Raw genomic sequence first — 22323 nt, 5'->3', positions numbered from 1 at the left:
TTACATAGTTTAAGCGCTAAAATGTAGGAGTACAATGTACAATTACAAATTAATATGTTGAAAATAATTATAAGTGGGGGTGCCACTGGCACAATTTAACCCAGGCCCTTTGGCACAAATCACCCCAGACCCACAAGTTTGAAAAACTAGCATGATCCAGCAGTTAAGAGCTAACATCATGGTAACTCTATAGAGCCCTAAAACAAAAAGCCCTAAAGCCCTAAAACATGTGTGAAATGTTTTCAAACGTGTCAATAATTGTTCAGACACTACAATCAAAAAACCTTTATCATAGAAATGTTACTTTGAAAGGAAAAAAACAGTTTTTTGAGCTAAAATGTGCTAACATCTCATGCCATGTGTCTCTCTTCTTTGGAGGATATGTAAAATGGATTCATTGGGGCTCAATACTCTATTGCCTTGTTGAAAACATTGAGGGGAAAAATCAATTTCCCAGCATCCCCCTTCTAAGCCCATCCCACACATGAGTTGTCTCTAGCTCTACATCTTAGCTAAAAGTTTGATGGACACAGCCGTATTTACGTGATATAAAGCCACGTCAACACTCTTGTAGATATAGAGAAACATTTACAAAATATTTTGCGACGTGACGTGCGTTCATAACGGAACTGCCTCCGATTATTAACAAACGCACTTCGCTAAATCCATCAATGCTAACTGCATGTGGCTCACTAGCTGCTCTTATTGAGGAAATGCTGTTAGCTCTAAAGTAAACTATGCAGCGGCTGTGAGTTTAGTCTTGAATTATTTGTTGTAGTCATCAGAAAATAGTTTTTAAAACCATTTGGGATTCAAATGCGATTTGACCTATGGACATGGACACTAACGTGACGTACAACAGTCTTATTATTTTGATACGCACTTAGCGCCGCCGCGATGAGTTGACTTGAAGGTCTGTCTGTCTCTGACCTATTTGAATGGTGACGTCACACCGTTAATCTTTCATTTCCGAGCACGCTGTTCGCAATAACATTCAGTCGCACCGATTTGAACGAAGCAGCTGGATTTGAGTTACGAATCTGAGGTCTGGATCTAACGTTACCGCTAAAATGGGGTCTAACGGAGACCTCAACGCAAACTCACAGTGTTTCAGTAGCACTGGGGACCTGGTCCTGGACAAAGCGATCAGTCAATGGATGACCTGGGATAAGGTGAGAATGCAACTTTAAACCTCGTCACACTGATATTAGGACTGGTTGCCAACCATTGCGACTGGCAGCTGCTTTGTAAAGTGTTTTCATATTGTTCAGTTTGTCATTGTGAGGCTGTGCATGGATTTTTAAGTGGGGCATCTGCTCATACATGCAAATAATTTTTGTGTCATGACCATAAAATGCAAAGTTAAGAGATAAAGCCTCTGAAACATTCAATATCACGCTGCATTTCACTGCATTGCAGTACCAACTTGAGTCATTCAAATGTTGGGCTGTGGTAGAGCTGGTATCAGAATGTAATGGTAATTTGAAACACTATAAATAATGTACCATAGTAGTTCGACAGAATTTCTGGCAGTACCTTGGAGAATCATGTAAATTCTGTGGCGTATGAGTTTAAGTACTATTTAAATACTCTTTATGTAACAGATGGTACTTGTCTACAAAAAGCATGGTATTGCCCCGTTACAAAAAGTACTGTTGCTGCTGTGCTGTGATGACACTGTGATGAAATCAGATTAATGACACTAAAGTTGATGCTTTATGGTATATTTACATGGTACTCTAAGATTCTTCCAGAAATACAATGCTTATAAAATATGGTACCAAAAACTCTGGTTGTAAATTTACATACTTTATTTGTAAGGCACTTGTCCAAAAAGACTATATTATTACATTAAATGAGTTGATCGAAGTAGTTCTATGAAGTATTATATAAATAAGTGTCATCCTGGATGTCATATCCTGTTACCTGAATGTCATAGTCAGTATGACCAGCCTTTCTGTCAATCTTCTATCATACTGTAAAGAGAGTGAGATTTGATGCCAAAGGGAGCTTGTGCTTTAAATATTGTGGTACATTATAACAGCTAGCCTATTTTAGTGATATTCTCAGAAATTACACATTGTTTTGTATTGATATCAGTATAGTTTGCAGCTCTTTTCAGTTTTTTTTTCTTTTCTTTTTTTTCATTTTAGCTCAGGCAAATTTCAATAGTCAAATGTCTGGCTGACCTCTTCCTGCAAATGTCAACCTCGGCCTGCACTGGATGACTGGTGTATGGTAGTACACTACAGAGCAACCAGCTTTCAGCTGACATTTGTAATAAAAAGCCATTAGCTCAGCAAAAATAGACGGAAAGTAACACATTTCCTTTCGTGATATGTGTAAGTAGTAGGCTACTTTTACTGATTGTGTACTTCCAATGCTATTTAGACATTCATGTGTTCTCATATTTGGGTGGCTCAGCTAGCTTACACGTTTGGATTATTTGAAAGCCTGTTCAGTCTAGGCCACAGAGATAAGCTTTCAAGCAATAAAAAAAAAATGCTTGAACTGTTGAAATAAAATGTATGATTAGATGCATTAGTGCTGACTCATTACTGATCCAAACAAATGCTGGGAAGAGTGTCTGGTGCTGCCCACTTTTTATATGCGAGCACAGTATTGATTTTTAATCTGATCAATAGTTTACCATTTGCTATGGCCTGCAGTGAACCAGAATCCTGTTTGTCCTTAAAAATCCCTTCCAAATAGCAAATGAATGAGTTTATGCATGGGTTCAGGTTTTCCTTATATATCTATATATAACATAATTGGTTGTGTGAAGGGTTAGTTCACCCTGAAATGACTCCTTTGGTTAATCTTCGAAACACAAATATATATATATATATATTTTTTTTTTATGAATCCTGAGATGATTTGTCAAGGTAACCAAAACTCCTAAAAAAGGTTATAAAGACGTTGTTAAACGAATCCATAAATCAAACTGTGTAATACAAGTCTTGTTAGGAGACACATCCACTTTATGTGATGAACATTCAATTTAGGCTTTTATTCACATACACACACATACATAGAGTGCATCACATTAACACAGCAGCTTGTACGTTCACATGCTAGAACAAACTTCAGTGGTTTTCACGCACACACGTTTGAGCTTCCATGTTTACCATATGTGATTCACTTTATGTATGTGTCAATTATTGTTTAGATCTAAATAAAAATCTAAATTAAATCTCTTCATCATATTAAGCGTTTTTAACTTCACAAGACTTGGATTAAACCGCTTAAATCGTTTTATGAGGCCTTTATGACCTTTTTGGATCTTCCAAGTTTTGTTGGTTACCTGATCAAAAACCTCTCAGGTTTCACTGAAAGTGTCCTAATTTGTGTTTAGAAGATTAACCAAAGTCTTATGGTTTTTGGATTGACATGAGGGTGAGTAAATTATGACAGAATTGTCATTTTTGGGTGAACTAACCCTTTCAAAAAACGTTTATGAAATTTAAATTGACAACATTAGTTTTTGTGCCTATAGAATGCTCAGACTCGGGAACAGATCGAGTGTCTGGTGCGAGAGGGGCGTGTGGTGGAGCTGAGGAGGAGGTTGTGCTCCAGGATGACCTTTGGAACTGCTGGCTTGAGAGCCCCGATGGGAGCGGGGTTTGCTCGCATCAATGACCTAACTGTCATCCAGTCTACACAGGTAAGTCCAGGTTTACAGCATGCAGATGAGATCTCAACAGGTATTCCTTCTCACGTGAGAAAGATATTAAGGCATAAGTCCTTGACCTTAAATGTGGTGAAGGCCTGTTTACACCAAGAGTGAAGTAAAAACACACTATTTGCATTCTTCATACAACAAAATTTGCAACCTTTTTCTCTCACAATTGTTTTCTCAGAATTGCGAGTTTATATTAGCTTTCTATTCTGAGAAAAATATTCTGAATTGTGAGATAAAAAGTCACAATTACCTTTTTAATTTTTTATTCTGTGGCGGAAACAGGCTTCCATAGTAATGGACTGATATAGTGAAAGCAGAAACGTATGGTATAATGATGATAATAAGGAGACGGTTAGAAGTAATACTAAGAGTAACCATTTTAGCGGTAAAATGGGGGGTTCCAAATGTCATCCTATACATACAAATAATTCGTAAAAGTTTATTTTACGATAATGATTTGCTGGCTTATTGTACGTTATACTTTACATATAAAACACATTTCCATTTTCTCAGCATTTGCTTTTCGAATCTTTACTTTTTTGCCTGCTGGTTTCAGTACTGTTTTTTTTTTTTTGGACTAACGAGGAAGTTTTGAGTTCTGAAACTTACAGGATAGCTTTATAGTACAATGACCTCAGGGAAAATGTGATTTCTCAATTCATGACCCCTTTGACACTGCTGCGAGGGTGTTTTTAATACAACAGTTAAAGGGATAGTTCACCCAAAAATGAAAATTAGCCCATGATTTACTCATCCTCAAGTCATTCTAGGTGTATATGACATTCTTCTCTCAGACAAATACAATTAGAGTTATATTAAAAAATGTCCCGGCTCTTCCAAGCTTTATAATGGCTGTTTGTTTCTGTTTTGAAGTCCATAAAAGTGCATCTATCCATCATAAAAGTTCCCCACGTGGCTCCAGGGGTTAGTAAAGGCCTTCTGAAGCAAAGCGATGAGTTTGTGTAAGAAAAATATTCATATTTAACACGTTACAAAGTAAAATTCAAGCTTCCAGCCAAATGGCCATACGCAGTCTCTACTTGCGCCTAATGCGCAATTTGTGACGTAGGAAGTAGCGTAAATACAACAGTGCGTCTTATTACTCACATAAGTTTCCGTATGTTCGTTTGGCCGGAAGATAGTTATTTTACTTTATAAAGTACACAAACGCATCACTTCACTTCAGAAGGCCTTTATTAACACCCCAGAGCCGTGTGGAGAATTTTTATGATGGATAGATGCACTTTTATGGACTTCAAAACAGAAACTGCCATTATAAACCTTGGAAGAGCAAGACCATTTTTTTTATATAACTCCAATTGTATTCGTCTGAAAGAAGAAAGTCATATACACCGAGGATGACTTGAGGGTGAGTAAATCATGGGCTAAATTTCATTTTCTTGTGAACTATCCCTTTATGGGAGTGTTGGTTAATTTGACGTCTTTCTCTCTGACCAGTGTAATCAATCTCTCAATATTTTTTTACGCTATTACAGATTTTTTCTTTTGCTATTGGGGCAAATGAGAACGCAAAAATTATATTTGTTGTAGGTTTAGTTTCACCACTATAAAAATGTACTCAACTATGACGACTTCCGCTTCTGAGAACCCCAGAGATGTGAAAAGGGTCCATTTCGACAGCGACCAAGGGCACATTTATCTGGAATACTGTTTATGAACACAAACCCAAAAGCTCAAGTCTAGTTGGTTGATATTTATTTAACTAGTATTAGGCTATTCATGGTCCATTCTGTTTTTATAATGAGTCTGTTTTTCCTTCATTGTTGTAGGGAATGCAAAACTATTTAGCCAAATATTTCCCTGACCTGAAAACTAGAGGGCTGGTGATTGGTTATGACACTCGTGCCCAAGCAAGCAGTGGCTGCACCAGTGAACGGTAACATTCTCCAGTCCATTATATGAACTGTCTACATGCAATTACACCTTCACAGTGTTTATAATCTGGCATATTTCATAGCTGCATCAACAAAATAGCCTTCTCCCATGTTCTTTCTTAAATATTTTCTTAGGCTATTTTTTTATCTATTGATTAGCACAAACATTTGTTGCACATGCAAGTGCAGATTCATAACTAGATGGTATATGTACAACAGAGTTCATTCCTCCACAATCCAAATATATTAGGAAGAAGGTGAGTTTATGACAAGTACTCGTTTCGGGTAGGTACTAGTCAGTTTCATTTACTATTTTTATTATTGTCTATATTCTGCAATTGATATTACATTGTATTTGCTATTATTATTATTGTTATAATAATATTATACCACTTGCGATTATCAATCTATTATAGTTATGCTGTTAAATTATTGTACTAGCCACTATTTAACTTATTATTGTTTATTGTCTATATTCTGTCATTGATATTTCATATTCCATTGCTATTATTTTATTATTATACATAAACTATATGCTATTATCAATATATTATTATTATATTATTGTACTTATCATATTATGTAATTATACTATTCAATACAATTTGTTTTGCTGTATACTGTTTTATTTTATTTTATTGACTATAAACTATTGAATTCTCACTTTATCTTATATTTACTATTTGCATTGCTCTGTAGTTGTACCATATCATATGTATTACCATAAAGGGTCCATCAGTTATCTTTGTTATTGAATATGTGGAGTATCTATCTGTAAATGTCTATCATTTTAGTGCTATAAAAATACAGAAAGCACCTGCCGGTGTGATTTGTATTTGCCGATTTGTTTCATTTCCTCAATGGCGGTCAATTCTAAGCACAACAAAAGCAAAAATCAGGTTAAAGAAAGAAAATGCTTTTTCTACAATAAGAAAACCTAATTTATTTAATGTGAAAATTTAATTATATCTCAGTATGGGGGTCTTCACAATTCTTATCCAAGAATAAAAAGCCAAATAGATTACAAGCCTAAGCTTTGACAATTCCTTATTAAAAAAAAATATTTTATAAGTCTAACTATCGAGATTTTTAATTAACTAGAGATGGAACTTTTTGTATACCACGTACTACAAACCACAGAAAACGGTTGACAAATGTAAACGTTATTTTAGTTTTTATCCAGAAAAAACGCCGCTCACCCGTTTACTTGTATTTGTTTACAGCGTCGTCTTGCCCTCAGCAATATGGCGGACGCGTTGACGTATCGCAGCAAGGTTCCAAAGCGACCAATAGGGCGTCTATGTATTTATTATGTCCAGAGAATGTCTAATAAAGGGAGAACTTCCACTCACAGTAAACGTCCGGCTTCTCAACTGGTTGCAGTTCCACTCTGGTTCCATATGAGGGCGCTCACAGGACGAGTGCAGAATGAATGGAGGTCTATGGAGCTATACCCCTCAAAATCCACTTTTCTCAGGATATAATTTTTTGTCTAGTAATTTGAATGTTGTATTCGAAAGGAGATGCAAAGAAATCACTCATTGCTGGGTGCTAGATTTTTTAGAGTCACTTATTTGCTTTAAAAAGTATTTTAAAATGTCAATGACATCATACACAGTACCACCACAGATACTGCTTTACGGCAATTCTTCAGTCACTTTGGTGCTTTCACGCTCCACACTTTCTTTTCTCTCGAGGCATCGACAACACCACTGACACAGGTAAATACACGTGCTAGAAGAGTTTTTGTTTTGTTGTTTTAAAAGCTCACTCCGAAAATACACACACATTCTGGTCCCGCTTCGGATGCCACGATGCCATCAAGCCGTATCTCTGGTCGTAATCAGTCCTGCACTGACCAATCAGCGTTCATTAACAGAATGCTAGCGTGTAATGGGCAACAACAACTCAACCTGTAAGAAATCGAAAGAACATAAGTACTCGTTCATTCAACTTTCGACCTATAACCCATGTTGAACTTGCAAAACCTACAATCAAATCTGAGATTTCTCAACTCCAATCGGGTGAAAGAGACAAATTTAGCCGCCTAGCTCCATAGACTCCCATACATTTTGCACTCAGGGTGATCGCCCCCCTCCAGTGGAACTCTGGTGGAACTACAACCAAAATTCGGTACAATAGGGCTCAATAGGGAGTGAACAGGCTCTCCGTAGATGGGCTCTGTTATGTCTATGATCCTGAAGACATTGATTAGCTTGTTCAGGTGTGTTTGATTAGGTTTGGAGCTAAACTCTGCAGGACAGCGGTTCTTTAGGACAGAAAATTGCTTATCCCTGCTTTCGCATATTGAGATGAATCTTGGTACATGTCATCTCAAGCATGTCCTGAAACAGCATGCACCATTTTGGCTCAGCGCCACCTTCCGGCCAGGAGATATGAAAAATATATATTTTTGCCTAACTTCTTAACTGTTTGCCCAAAAGTCATAAACTGGTCTCTCAAAACCCCAAAATCTCAAAACCCAGTTTTCTCATATCGGCTGTTTTAGTCATTGGCCATTTAGAATTTTGTCATAAAATGCTGTATTTTATGAACTTATTAGAGTATCATTATTAACACTCGGTATGTGTCATCAGGACCATGCCCTGAAGGCACTTAAAATGTCATTATACATTTTCCAAAACTTTAAGAAAAATGTATGATTTCAAAAGATATAATAAAAAAAATGCTAATAGCTATTGATTAATTTTTCATATTTGAATGAAACTGGCCTTAATAGATTCCTTGAGTTATACTGAGAACAATGATACCAATTATGCAATATTTGATTGAACTTGCTGTCTGCTATTTTGCATTTCTTTGAAAAATCTCCTACCTAGACAGTTGGTCTGATTTTTACCGAAATCAGTTAAGAAAAAAGCCCTGAACTTTTTCCGGCATTCTCTGAAACCATTCTCGAATAACGGATCAATTTGATGGCATGGTGGCTGTAACTGCAACACTTGACCATACTGACACCAAGCTTTGAATGTGTCATTGTCACCTAACACTGACCACACATTAATTTGGTAACAGCGCCACATATTTGGTCCAAAGTGCTAAGCATTTAAATCAAATTACTAGTGATTGTATAATTGTATTTATGATTTTCCAGCTGTTTTGCCTAAAATGTATCTAAAAATTGCTTAATTGCCCCTTAATTGCTGCTTGCATCTATATTTTAGAATTATATTTGTGTATGTCTATACAGTACACTACATTTGCTGTAATAAATAATTTTTCCATTACATCAGATAAAACAGTGTGAATAACATTTCCCACTCTTTGGTTTATCTGCAGGCTTGCAAGGTTGACTGCAGCTGTTATGCTTTGTAAAGATATCCCTGTCTATTTGTTCTCTACATATGTGCCTACCCCATTTGTGGTAAGAAAATGATATTGATAGTTTTTTTTTAATTACAGTTATATAACAACAGAGTTGCTATTTTGTCTGTCTTGGGTATACCCCTAGGAGCAATGTTAATAAAGAAAAGAGGTGAAGGTTATCTTGAATCCTGTGAATTGTCTTTCCATCTTTTTGTCCTCCAGCCGTATGCTGTGATGAAGTATGGAGCTGCAGCTGGAGTCATGATCACTGCTTCTCATAACAGAAAAGAGGACAATGGGTACAAGGTGAGCAGCTGTTAATAAATTCAATTCAATAATTCAAACCTACAGTTTTCAGATATTTCAGAGTATTCTGCAGCATCACAGTAAGAGAATTGTCTTGAAAGTGTAAAATAAAAACAGCAATAAAAGAGCTGGAGGAGTTATAACACTCTCACCCTTGCTATTCTTGTTACTTGCCCCTTTTTAGTTTGTCGATAATATACACATTTTTAAGCCTAGCAAACTTGAAGGTAGAATCCGACCCAAAATGAATATTCTCATCATTTACTTTCCATGGGATCTTTTATAGATAGAATGCAGTTACTTTGTGGTTCTTATAAGTTCAAAAAGTAATGCTGTTATGGTAAAGTAAATGTATATTGTCAGACATGTCCTTCTCTTTTTATAAAATTCTTCTTATTAATATAAAACCAAAATAAGGAGTCCTTTGATCCTTCCTCTGAGACTAAACATTGCATTTTACAATTGGTAGACTCTTCACTTGTGGTGGGAAAACAATGCAAAAATTTGATTCCACCTATCAATTCCTTGGTTTGCATTATTTTTTAAACTTTTCAAGCACAAGAACATGTGAAAGAACTTAATTCGGTATTCGCTAAATAAAACGCTGTTTTTTTTTTTGTGCACAGAAACCTGCCTTTCATATAATACGCAAATATTGAATTGACTTCTTTAACGTCTTCATGTGCTTGAATGGACAAACATACACAAAATTGTCAAAAATGGTTTTGTTTAAGTGAATGTAAACAGTTAAGAAAGAAAACTCACGTGTCAGTATATTGGATCCGTGCATTATGAAAGCAGCCTAATATACAGTCGTACTCAGAATTAATGGCACCCCTGGTAAATATGATCAAAACTGGCTGTAAAAAAATAAATCCGCATTGTTTATCCTTTTGATTTTTCATTCAAAAAATTGCCAAAAATCTAACTTTTCATTGAAGTAAAAGGATCTGCAGAGTATTCTGTAAGGAGGAATGTTCTCTGATCTCTGGTCAGTTGTTCTCCAAACTCATCAGGCATTATAGGAGAAAACTCAGAGCTGTTATCTTGGCAAAAGGAGATTGCAAAAAGTATTTAATAAAAGGGTGCCAATAATTGTGGCCAATGTGTTTTGGAGAAAAACATTAGTTTCATAATGTGACCCCCCCCCCCCCCCCCCCCCCCTCTTTCAATTCTTTTACTTCTATGAAAGGTTAGATTTGTCAAATTTTTTGAAGGAAAGATCAAAAGGATAAATAATGCAGATTTATTTTTTACAGCCAGTTTTGATCATATTTACCAGGGGTGGCAATAATTCTGAGCACGACTGTACCTTCTGCAGTCATTAATGTTAATCAAAAGACAAAGAGAAAATTAAAAAAAAAAACTTTTTTTGAAGACAATACAGTGTTATTTTACATTTGATGACATTTGATTTCAATGTACTAGACCTACCTGAGAAACTTTAAAAAACGTTTTGTTTTATTTGTTCAGTTGTATTTATTTGTTCTTATTTTATTTCTGACTGTTTACTTTTTTTTTTTTATAATGTTTGAACTTTATATTAGTTAGTCTAGTTGTTTTTGCTGTGGTATTTTTGTTAAAGGGCAAAAGTTTGTGTAAGTGTTCTTTTGGCTGCTGATTTTTGTTCATGGTAATTCAGCTGCAATGAAATGTTTTGCAAAAAGACAGAATAAATAGGTTTGATATCTGAATGTTTGACTTGTTTTACCTTATTGCAATTGAAACTGGGAATTGATAAGAATTGGAATCGATAAGCAAATTTTTAATTGGAATCCTAAAATTCAATTAATACCCAACCCCAATTACAATAGACCTAAAATTCTCATATTTGCAAGCTTGATTTTTTTTTTCCATTGTTGCATTCTGAAATGTCTCACAGTGCAAATACATGTTGTATTCATTACAGCAAGGGACTGTAAACACGTTTAAAAGCACTGACTTTTGAAAGTAACACAAGAGCGCACTCAAGGATGTCTTGTACATACCTCAGAATAGGAACAAGGTGTTCAATTGATGTGATTCAACCTTGTGGTTTTCTGTAGGTTTACTGGCACAACGGTGCACAGATCTCCTCGCCGCACGATAAGGAGATCTTGCATTGCATTGAGGAGAGTACTGAACCGTGGGCCGAGTCCTGGAATGTGGACCTAGTTGAGAGCAGCCTGTTAAGGAGTGACCCGCTGGAGGACGTCTGCCGCTGGTACATGGAAGAGCTAAACACTGTCTGCTTCCACAGGTGCAGTCTCTCACCTGTTCTAAGAGAGTGTACTGTTAGTGTTTTTAAACTGTAAAAATAAAGTGTCAGGAAGAATCGAAGAGTTTTTTTTTTTTTGTAGCAATAATATAGATGAACCGGTTTTGGTTCCACAAAATACTTCAGTGAAGTGTTCTTCGAAGCATGTTTTGGTGCCATTACAGTGACACTGAGTGTGAAGAACCTATTATATTCTAGAAAACTTTACCCTGAAAAATAATCTTTTTGTGTATATTATACTTTTTTAAAGGGGGAATTTTATCAGGGATAACATTTTATCAGGTGATATGAATAACAGTAAAATATCACAATTCCATTTTACCACAATTGGAGATCACCATGTACTATAGTACTGAAAAAACTAATTTGCTAATTTTCTTATTTTTTTACTAAGTTAAATATTAATAAATTGGATTTAATACTTTTAAATTAAACTCTACACATGTTACTATAATTTTTTTTCTTTAATAAATAAACATAGCTAAATAGTCAAGTAATTATTCAAAGAAACAAATTAAAGCTGCAGTAAGCAATTTCTGAGATACGCAGAAAGTGGATCAGACTGAGCACCACAACAAACCCTTTAGGATTCTCATTAATATATATATGTATATATATATATATATATATATATATATTAGGCTTGCCACGGTAGTCGGTGTTACCGGTGTTACACGGTGTTCAGTCGCAACACTGGTTTCATCACTTGCCCCACTTGCGACACTGTGGTGAAAAAACAAAAACAAACATTTTAATGCGTTAAAATATTTAACGCAATTACGCAGTATCCGTTTTTTTCTGTCACCCGTTGACTAGCGTTGTATGATCACGCTCTTATTAATTTGAATGCTTGAAGCGCGACAAGACTAAAGAGACTGCGCTATAAGTCCTGCCTACTACACACACACACACACACACACACACGAGCGTGCGCGACCCACAGAAAAGACGCACGTCAGTATTGAGTTCTCTTTTGGGCTTGAACAAACCATAACACACACAAATTATGCCAAAATGTCTGTTTTGTCGAGTGTCCTCATAAGAGCAGTATTAAATGATTTAAATAAAGTCTTAAATTAACGTAGAGATTTGTGAGAAAATGGGACGAGTGTCAGATCGCGTCTCTGTCAGCGTCGGCTGGTCTTAAAGTGTCACTAATGTTAATCAAAGAACAAAGGTAGAGAGTAAATTACTCACTCAGACACGGAGCCAGGATGATTATTATACCGGTATCCTAATAATCATGAATGCACTCCGCTATCTTTTAACACATCTCCGGCGAGCGGCTTATAATAATATAATTATTAATATAATAATAATAATAATTTTATACGTGCAACTCACGTAGCCTATAAGGACACTGACAATGCACTGACAGACAGGACCGATCAGGTATTTAATATGAAACAAAGTCTCAACTTTCAAATTTGGTCAGTCAAAGAAAATGAAACAATAAATAGGCCTACCGTTTTGTGGCTCTAATGTGTCGTGACGTGAGAGATTGCCTCAGTTAAAGCTAAGTTCAAATCCACCGACGTTAATCTACTAACTCTCCTGACTGCTTTGTCGGACAAAATATGGTGGATTTTGATTTGTCAGATCGCATCAAACTCCATGCGAAGGATGAATTGACGCTAATTTAAAAGTGAAGTGCACACTGCAGCACCAGCTTTTTATAAGCGATGTAAAAAAAATTTGTTTCGTTTTCAAATTAGCGCCAATTCAGCGCACAATAACAAAACAGTGTTGCTCTGTACGACCACCAATTATGCATGCCCGTGCAAACGCGCGCATTTTACGTTTGCCTTTAAATTAGTGATTATAAGCCTCCGCCGGTGATACCGGTATTACTGGTGTTGTCACACGTCGATTAACCGGTGGGAAAATATCCTCACCGTAACATCCCAAATATATATATATATATATATATATATAAATGGGAAGGGCTGAAAATGGACACCAAGGTTGTGTTGTTTCTGTTCCATACGTGAGTAACATTGGTTTTATTATTTCACAGAACCAATATATGCTTTTGTTGTAATGTATACAATATAGTAGCAGGACAGTTTTGAGTGTCATTTTTGGTCTGGAGCTGCTGGTGACCGACAACCAACTCCGTATATACTCTTAAGAACTCTCTTTTTTGGTCTTCCTTGTTGTACGTTCGCCATCTTCGTTTCGTTTTTCACAAAGCATTATTTTGCTTCACTTCAGCTATGATAAAGAGACATCCACTGTTGCATTGAATGTTTGTTTGTATGTTTGTTTGGTTAATAATACAAAAGACAAAACAAATGTATAATACCAGTCATTTTTATTTTTTATTTTTTACTTCGTACCTAGTTTAAACAAAATAATAATACTGGCAATATTGGCCCAAACATTTGACAAACTACCTTTAAAGTCAGCATGAAACTGAAGTTGCATACTTCCATTCTTCCCTATTGTGACGAATATCTGAGTGAAACAGCTTCTCGAATAAGAATGTAGGGCAGATGAATTGATGTAGGATTTTGTCCATGAAAAATGTTTTGGATGGTTGTGGTTTGCTATTGGTGGATCTCATGTGAGTGACAGGTTGCCCCGCCCTCGCCCCAGTAAACATATCATCAGAGAAGAGATGAGCAGCAAGAAGAGGAGAAGTTGTTTTGATTAAAGGAGACAAGAATTTGAAAAAAATATGTGCACAGATAAATCACTTATAATAAATACTGCAATATTTCATGAAAGATAAGAATGGTCAATTTTTATTTCATTGTAACTTTAAGAAACTAAGAACTATGATCTACAAAGTCTAAATAAGTTATTTTGGTTAGAGGAACTAAGCATTTAGAAGCAAGTATTTTTCAAGTGTGTGTTTTAACATTAGAGTGCGGATCGGGCCGAATTTTTTTGTCCGAGCCCGGCCCGCGTCCGACAGAGCAGTAACCGAACCCGACCCGAGCCCGACAGGCATAAAGATATTTATGTCCGAGACCGACAGTTAAAATCCCATTTTTTTTCTCATACTAATGACACATGTGTGTTTGTTTGTGTGTAAAGCCTGCTTTTATTAAGCAACTGTAGGAAGACATTCGGAAATGTCAGCAGGATGAGTGCATCAGCGCTCACGGAGAAACAAGCGCACTTAACAGGGGCGCGCATGCACGTGTTTCGTTGTCACGGCTACATAAACAAAATTCCGCACACAGGAAGACAGATGTTATGGTAATATTTTACATGTATTTTAAACACAAAAACGAACGTTTGCATCACGTGAAAGCATCAGGCACATTGGCTACCAACACGATAAGCGGTTTTAAAATGTTCAATGCCATATCGCGCTGATGTGACCGAGCCCGACCCGAACCCGAACATAATTTCTAAATATCTGTCCGAACCCGGCCCGGCCCGTCGGGCCCGGGTCGGGTATCCATCCTCTATTTAACATACAGAGGGTAGTTGGATTTTGACCACTCTTTTTAAAAAAAATTTTTTTTTTTTAAATGCATTCCTTCACAAAGTTTTTATTTTTTATTTTTTTATTGCAGAGAACTTAACTCAAAGTCTCCCCTGAAGTTTGTGCATTCATCTTTCCATGGTGTTGGCCACAACTTTGTTCAGAGAGCTTTTCAGCAGTTTGGCTTCCCACCTCCGATCCCTGTTCCAGAACAGAAAGATCCAGATCCAGAATTTTCCACTGTCAGTTGTCCTAACCCAGAGGAAGGAGAATCTGTCTTGGTAAAATCTTTTTTTTTTTTTTTTTTTTATCACATAAGTTACATAATTCTAAATAACTATGACATTTATTTAATTACCATAACCATTAAAAAAAAAGTATATACTTTATATATATATATATATATATATATATATTTATTTGGAACCATGAGCATATTGGCTTATTAATTATAACCAGCTAGCCAATCCATGACCCCTTGGTTATAGCACAGTTGTGTTGCTCTGACCATTTAAGGAGCTGTCCCTTCGTTTGGCCGAGAGAGAAGAGGCTCGCATTGTCGTGGCCACAGACCCTGATGCTGATCGCTTGGCTGTTGCTGAGCAGAATGACAAGTACTTTATCATTAATACCCTCAGCAGTAAAACGTAGAAGTATCAGGTATACTTGACTGTACCTGTTCTGAACTTTTGAGTTAAGTAGTAATGAGTATTCTATGTTTTTTATGGGCAGTTTCAGTTGGAAAGTGTTCACGGGAAATGAGTTAGCTGCATTGCTCGGCTGGTGGATGTTGTTTAACTGGAAGGAAGCACATCCTGACCCAGCAGACACTGAAAGAGTATACATGCTGGCCACCACCGTTTCTTCCAAAATACTTAATGCCTTTGCACGCATTGAAGGCTTTCATTTTGAGGTTAGTTCAAGTCTCAATTTGAAGTTTGTACCATCCTGAGGCTTCAAATATCCTGAGTGCTTTATTATTCTTGAATCGAGATTATGATCTAAATGGGGGGTGTGGATGCCCATATAAGGACCGCAACCTTAAATTTAAAAGGCAGCTATACTTTTTTTATGTATAAAGACCCAATAAAATATTTTCAAAAAGTTATTTAAAAATTCAGTTTTTCTCTAAAAATGTCCACGTACCCCCTAGCACTTCCTTGTGCTGCACTTCCCCTCAGATTTGAAATCTGAATTAGTTGGTTTGCTTTACAAAATACAAGGCCACTGCTTAATAGTTAAACTTCTTGCTGAACTTTGGTATTTTTACTTTGCTCTCCTTCATCCTAGGAAACATTGCCTGGCTTCAAATGGATTGGAAATAGAATCCATGAATTAACAAAAGCAGGAAAGGAGGTCATTTTTTCCTTTGAAGAATCCATTGGTAAGTGTTCAACTGCAGATACACGTGAAGTTCAAGCAATGCTGTCGCCGGCATGTTTGTTTATTCTTTAAATTAGTGGGATTGGTCATCCAAAATTAAAAAGTTTGTTGTCCTTTACTCACCTTGTCATTCCAAACATAAAAGGTCTTTTCACACGGTGTCAAACCTCTGCAGTCTGAAATGATGGTAAAATGTTAAGACTTGACGCTTCGTAACAGGCAGCCAATCACATGCTTCATATTCACATGCTTTGTACAGTCATGGAAACAATGTGCATTGTATAAACGGTAGTTTCAGCGTTTGTGGGGAGACGGATTCCGTTTACAAAGGGTTTAGAATAACCCTGGGTTAACTATTTCAATTGTGAAAAGTCCTAAAAGAAGTCTTTGAGGAAAAAATAAATATTATGGGGGGTGTCCATACATTTAAAGTCAGTCGGGTCCAGTGTTGTTTTGAAGCACATTGACCTTGTATGGACAAAACAATTGAAATATTCAAAGTTCTCCTCTATAACACACTTTTCATAATCCAGTCGATTGCCAAAGGATAAAGTCTTATCTTTTTTAAGCTTCCTCTGTCACTTTGAAATGTCACACAATGGGTGGTGAACACCATTTTAAGTTGCTCGAAATTTAATAGGGCTTGTATTTTTTCCATACAAAGTCAATGGGCTTCAAAACAATACTATATGGAACAATAATGTTATGTCTCATCCTTTATTTTGATGCCAGGGTTTTTGTGTGGGAACATGGTTCTTGATAAGGATGGAGTCAGTACATCAGCTGTTGTGGCTGAGATGGCTGCTTATCTGCACACCAAAAACCTTTCCTTGAACCAACAACTATGCAACATCTATGAAATGTGAGCATCTAATCTGCTACACTTCTTAGTTTTTATTTTTTAAGTAGTTATTAATTATTAAAGATTTCAAAGAACTATGGCATATTTTAAAGTAACACCAGGTAACTTTTGCTCTCGGGGTCTCCCTACAGTTGGGAAACAGTATTGTCCTCTACTACTGTCGTAAACTCTGTCATCGTGCATTTGTTGACAACCATGATAGCCCTGAACACTGTAGGAGGAGGTCACATGCAGGTGTTCTGCTTGCGTCGCGTGTGAAATGTCTTCATCCCAGGTACAGTGGCATATATTTCAGCATGTCATATGAATATAATTTTATGGGTTTTATTTTTTTTCTAACGACAAATGATCGCGATGATCACGTTTACAAGCCAGTGTCATTATAGTAGCCTAGTCTATTGGTTACCGTTTTACTGAATCTATATGATACTTCAATGCAATGTTTGAGTGGTAGATAATAACCATATATCGTCAATCTTATAATATCAAGCTACCATAAATAAATCTGCAAATTTTACAAATCGATTTGCATTATAGCTTGAGGCAAGACAAATAATCATTACCTGATTCATGAAGATAAACGGAGGATAAGATAGCTTCCGTAACATAGTCAGGCAGACAAAAAAACACCCCAGACTGCGGGGTGTCATTGGTTGTTGCGTTAAATGTTACCTAGATACAATAGTGCTATTTTCTGATTGGCTAACAACACCAGACGAACAACACCAGACGAACAACACCAGAGGAGACGCGCTTGAATTCATGCCTGTTCCACAGTGAGAGCGGCGCGGCCAGAGTTTTGGGCGCTGCGGCATATTAAATATATTACAAATAGTTTTTCAGCGTGAGAAATACTATGTGTGGCGGGAGAGCTCAATGCGTGACACTTGACAGCCCTGCGATTTTAAGGAAGTGGGGGTGGTGGTGGAAGTGACGTATATGGCGTAAAGCAGTCGAGTTTTGTAGTTCTCTTTGTTCGCCGGTTACTACCCGAAACCCGAAGTTTAAAAGTACGATTAAAAACGCTACAGACCCCGTCAGGCTATGGCAGACGTGTCATTCAACCTATTGTAAGTCGATGTACCATCACAAGAGACTTGGAAATATATTATGAAGGTTGAAAAGTTACCTGGTGTTACTTTAAGGCGATTCTGTACCATTGCTTTCACATTTTACTTTGATCATAATACTCGGATTGTTCTCTTCACTGTTGTACCCCAGATATGGCTATCACATTTCCAGAACATCCTATGTCCTCTGCAATGACCCACCGACTATTTACAGAATATTTAGCCGTCTGCGCAACTTCGGAGGCCCGGGTGTATACCCAGAATTATGTGGTGATTACTGCATCACACACATCAGAGATGTGACCACTGGTTATGACAGCAGTCAGCCTGACACAAAATGTGTATGTCATAGCAGATCTCCTGTATATTTCTTGATTTTAGGTCAATGAAAAACAGTTTGATTGGAATCATTTTTCTTTTAATATTTCCTTTTAGGTCCTTCCATTAACAAAAAATAGCCAAATGGTTACATACACATTTCAGAATGGCATTGTTGCCACACTTAGGACCAGCGGGACTGAGCCAAAGATCAAGTATTACACAGAATTCTGTGCACCACCAGGAGAACGGTTTGTATTTTAAAATGGATGGTATTGTTGGTACTAGACTACTTTACTGGATAGCTGGTTTTGTTTTAATTTTGAATTAAATGTATGAATGTCTTTGTTAGACAAAATTCCAAATCAAGTGGCATTTATTTCAAACAAAAAATGTGGTAACTTCATTTCGATAGTCCATATGAGACATTAGAATGTTAGTCATTAGACTATATTAAAGGGTTAATTCACCCACAGTGTTTAATTCTGTCATTGTTTACTCACCCTCATGTCGTTTCAAACCCATAGGACTTTCGTTCATCTTTGGAACACAAATGAAGGTCCTTTTGGTGAAATAGGAGAGCTCTCGATCCCTCCATAGACAGCTTTGAAACTACCGCTTTGACGCTTCAAAAAAGTTCCATATGAATTGAGTGGTTTACTCCAAATCAAATTTTCTGAAGAGACTCGGTCACTTTATATGAGGAACGGATTGAATTTAGGCTTTTATTCACAGTTAAACAATGTCTGCTTATTCTACTATTAACCCTAACCTAACAGTCTAAATATAATTTGCAACATGTCAACTAGCTCTCAAAGTATGTTGTCTTCAAAGTTAGTTGTCATGTAGTTGCAAAGGCATTTATAGTTTGTAGAATGTCTTAAGTGGACTATTGAAATAAAGTGTAACCAAAAAGGATTCAGATTAAAGAAAATGTATTTGGAACATATCCATAGTTAAGGTGATAATTAGTTGGGACACCTGTGTGATCTTTAGTATCTGACATGTATCCACTACTTTGTCCAGTTCATTAAATTTCATTGCAAAAATGGCTCATATGATTAAAGATGGTTCTGAGAAAGTCAAGCATCATTTGTTTGTGATATCTAATACAATGCCATTCATACATTTATGTGTGGCTTAAATGTCCTTATACTTATTGAGGCCACTGTTTTATCTTACAGACTTTTCCTGATTTTCTCGATTCTTAAATATATAGGAGAAAATGCAATTTTATGAATAAATTTGATCTATGTATATGTTTTTTTTTCAATTGTATTGCAGTGATATCTCTTGTCTGGAGGAGGAGTTAAGAAAAGTGACCACTGCTCTAGTTGAAGAGTTTCTTGAGCCTGACAAGAACAACCTGCTTCGCAGATCAGTATAGCTTTATTTAACTTGAGTCGTGGTAAGATTGTTGTCCTCGTGGGTATCTCATGTAAACCAGTCCCAAAAGGCCTGTAAGTGTACCATCCTGTGAATGTCGTTTTATCACTGTGAAATTATTTGAAGCATTTTCACCCTCTCATGGCTCTGAAACAAAAAAGTAAATATGACTGTCTATTCATTTCAGTGTTTTATATATGACAAAAAACATTGTCATGATGGTTTTCTTTTCTTTTTTTATCTCAATTGAATGTGTCTTTGTCTGAGCAGGACATTTACGAGGGTTTGATTTTATTTCTGTAACATTTTTCAAGAAACTGTCTTAACTTGATCTTTGAATGCCACGTTATTACCATTACTTTTGTTGTATTATCCCACCTGCTTTGATTTGATGTTTGCTTGCGTCCAGATTTCATGAATATCACTCCACATTATATTATATTAAGTATGTTATTTTAACCCATGATCTGCTCATTGTTCTCGGAGGTTTTGCTGAGAGTTGCTGCTGCTACCTTTTAAAGCTCTGTGAGCATGTGTATTTGTTGTGCTCTCATAAACCTGTCTATATTATATAAATATATATGTTGATGCTCACATATGTTTTGCGAGGTGTGTTGACGCTCACACCCTTTATGTAGTGTTTTATGCGTTGATAATCAAGAAGCAAGCAGGACAGCATCTTGTTGTTCCCCTGAACTTCTGCTGGCTTTTTCATGCTGGATACGCACAGAGTAAAGCTAATTAATGGAAGAATCTGTTTTATTTTTGAAACTTCTGGTTTCTGCTGTACATAGTTTCATGGGCATATTTGTCTCTTGTGGGTTATATACACAATGTGCAAGTTGCAGTAAGTTATACATGTGCTAGTTACACAAGACAAGCATGGCATTACACTACTGATAGATAAAGAGAAGCATTATAAGTATTCACTCTTTAGCTGTTTGGTTACTAAGCACTTGGTCACATTACTGTTTGACAGTTTTGTTTCCTAACAGTTCTCCATCACTTCAGAAATTAATTATTTGGGCAGTTCTTTGTCGGTTTAGGTTATTATTTATTCCAAACGCAATCACATCTACGCTATTTATTTGTTTCTATCTATGACTATGCAGTCATCCAGCCATTTCTGTCATTTTTTTTAGGTTATTATTTACAAGGATATTAAATGGCACAAAGGCAATATTAATTGAGACCGTTTTATACTGAGTGTATATTATAAATAAACCCTAAACTGTACTATTGTCTGATTGAAGACACTTCATAATCCTATTCAGTTCCAAGTCAAAGTTCATGAAATGTAAAGTATATGTTTTAAAAGAATAATACATATTTTTGTTGATTATTTGAGAGGGTCAAACAGAGTGTTCCTGATTTTTGAGGTGGGAAAAATTATATTTTGTGATATTTTTGGAAAATCAAAGGAAGAACCGAAAGTACAGATATTTTTTTCTGTCTGCATCATTGTTTCAAGTACAATATTAATTTGCTGTGCAACCTCGACATTCCTTATGTACACCTCTCTGCAAAATAAATTTTTGTATTTGTAATGTGTTGTGTTTATGCCTTTCAATGAATATAGGAAATATCAACATTTTTGTAAATATTTTTAAATAGGAGCCTTGTCCGTCTTTAAAATCTGGACAATATTCTGGCCCTAGTAATTTGAAATGATTGCTAATAGCTATTGCAGAGGAATACCATTTTAAAATGATGTTTTCTATAGAAAAAATGAATGTAACGCTGTTCAATGACAGTTTCTTCTGCCTCCATTGAGCTTTGTGTGTTCCCCCTGAGATCCTGGTGTTATATGTAAATATAACTGAAATGCAGACACAAAATCATGAGAGGAGGCGGTCCCTTTATTGCTGTGATTTGCTTATTAAATGGGATAATGCCCGTTTGTTATGTTGGGAATGGCAAGACCACTTTTTCACATTCAAACTGACCGAAATGGGTGGATTAAACCTCTGGTTCTCAACCAGGGAGCAAGAAGGTTGATTACCACTGCACTTATTGTATAACCTCTTCCATTTGGATATCATACATTTCAATGATGTCTGTTATTGAAAATATTTCTTGCCTATCTTATCGAATTATCTTACCACCCGGATATCGATTTCACTAATTATCTGCTGTCCGGCCTCGAACATGGTTTTAAACCTTGCTATCCCAAAACATAATTTGTCATAATCTCCAATTGTAGATAATCTGAATAAAAAAGAAGTCGAGTCAGGCTTCATTATCAGTCCTTTTGACGCTCCCCTTTAGAGTTTTTTTCGTATATGCACTATTGGAGTGGCCACCAGGAAATTCTTGGGTAAAAACAGCTTAAAATCAATCTGTCAGCTTCACAACAACTTAATTCCTCTCAACTAATATTCTCTCAAATACCACGACA

At 36.2% G+C, this 22323-nt stretch overlaps 1 protein-coding gene across 1 annotated transcript; it reads left to right on the top strand.

The window, feature by feature from the left end:
- Positions 1-460: 460 nt before the first annotated feature.
- Positions 461-21472, top strand: pgm2l1 (phosphoglucomutase 2-like 1). The gene is made up of 14 exons (XM_077207658.1): positions 461-1172; positions 3497-3664; positions 5473-5579; positions 8878-8962; positions 9127-9210; positions 11256-11449; positions 14998-15187; positions 15423-15520; positions 15639-15819; positions 16197-16290; positions 17022-17151; positions 18373-18562; positions 18657-18790; positions 19824-21472. The coding sequence occupies exons 1-14, from the start codon at positions 1071-1073 to the stop codon at positions 19924-19926; spliced, it is 1860 nt and encodes a 619-aa protein (XP_077063773.1). The 5' UTR covers positions 461-1070; the 3' UTR covers positions 19927-21472.
- Positions 21473-22323: the final 851 nt, after the last annotated feature.

This window comes from Siphateles boraxobius, unplaced genomic scaffold (genome assembly GCF_051911475.1).
Source record: "Siphateles boraxobius isolate OS27281-9 unplaced genomic scaffold, OSU_SipBor_1 6, whole genome shotgun sequence".
Classification (NCBI taxonomy): domain Eukaryota; kingdom Metazoa; phylum Chordata; class Actinopteri; order Cypriniformes; family Leuciscidae; genus Siphateles; species Siphateles boraxobius.
This window is presented reverse-complemented; position numbering and strand designations above follow the sequence as displayed.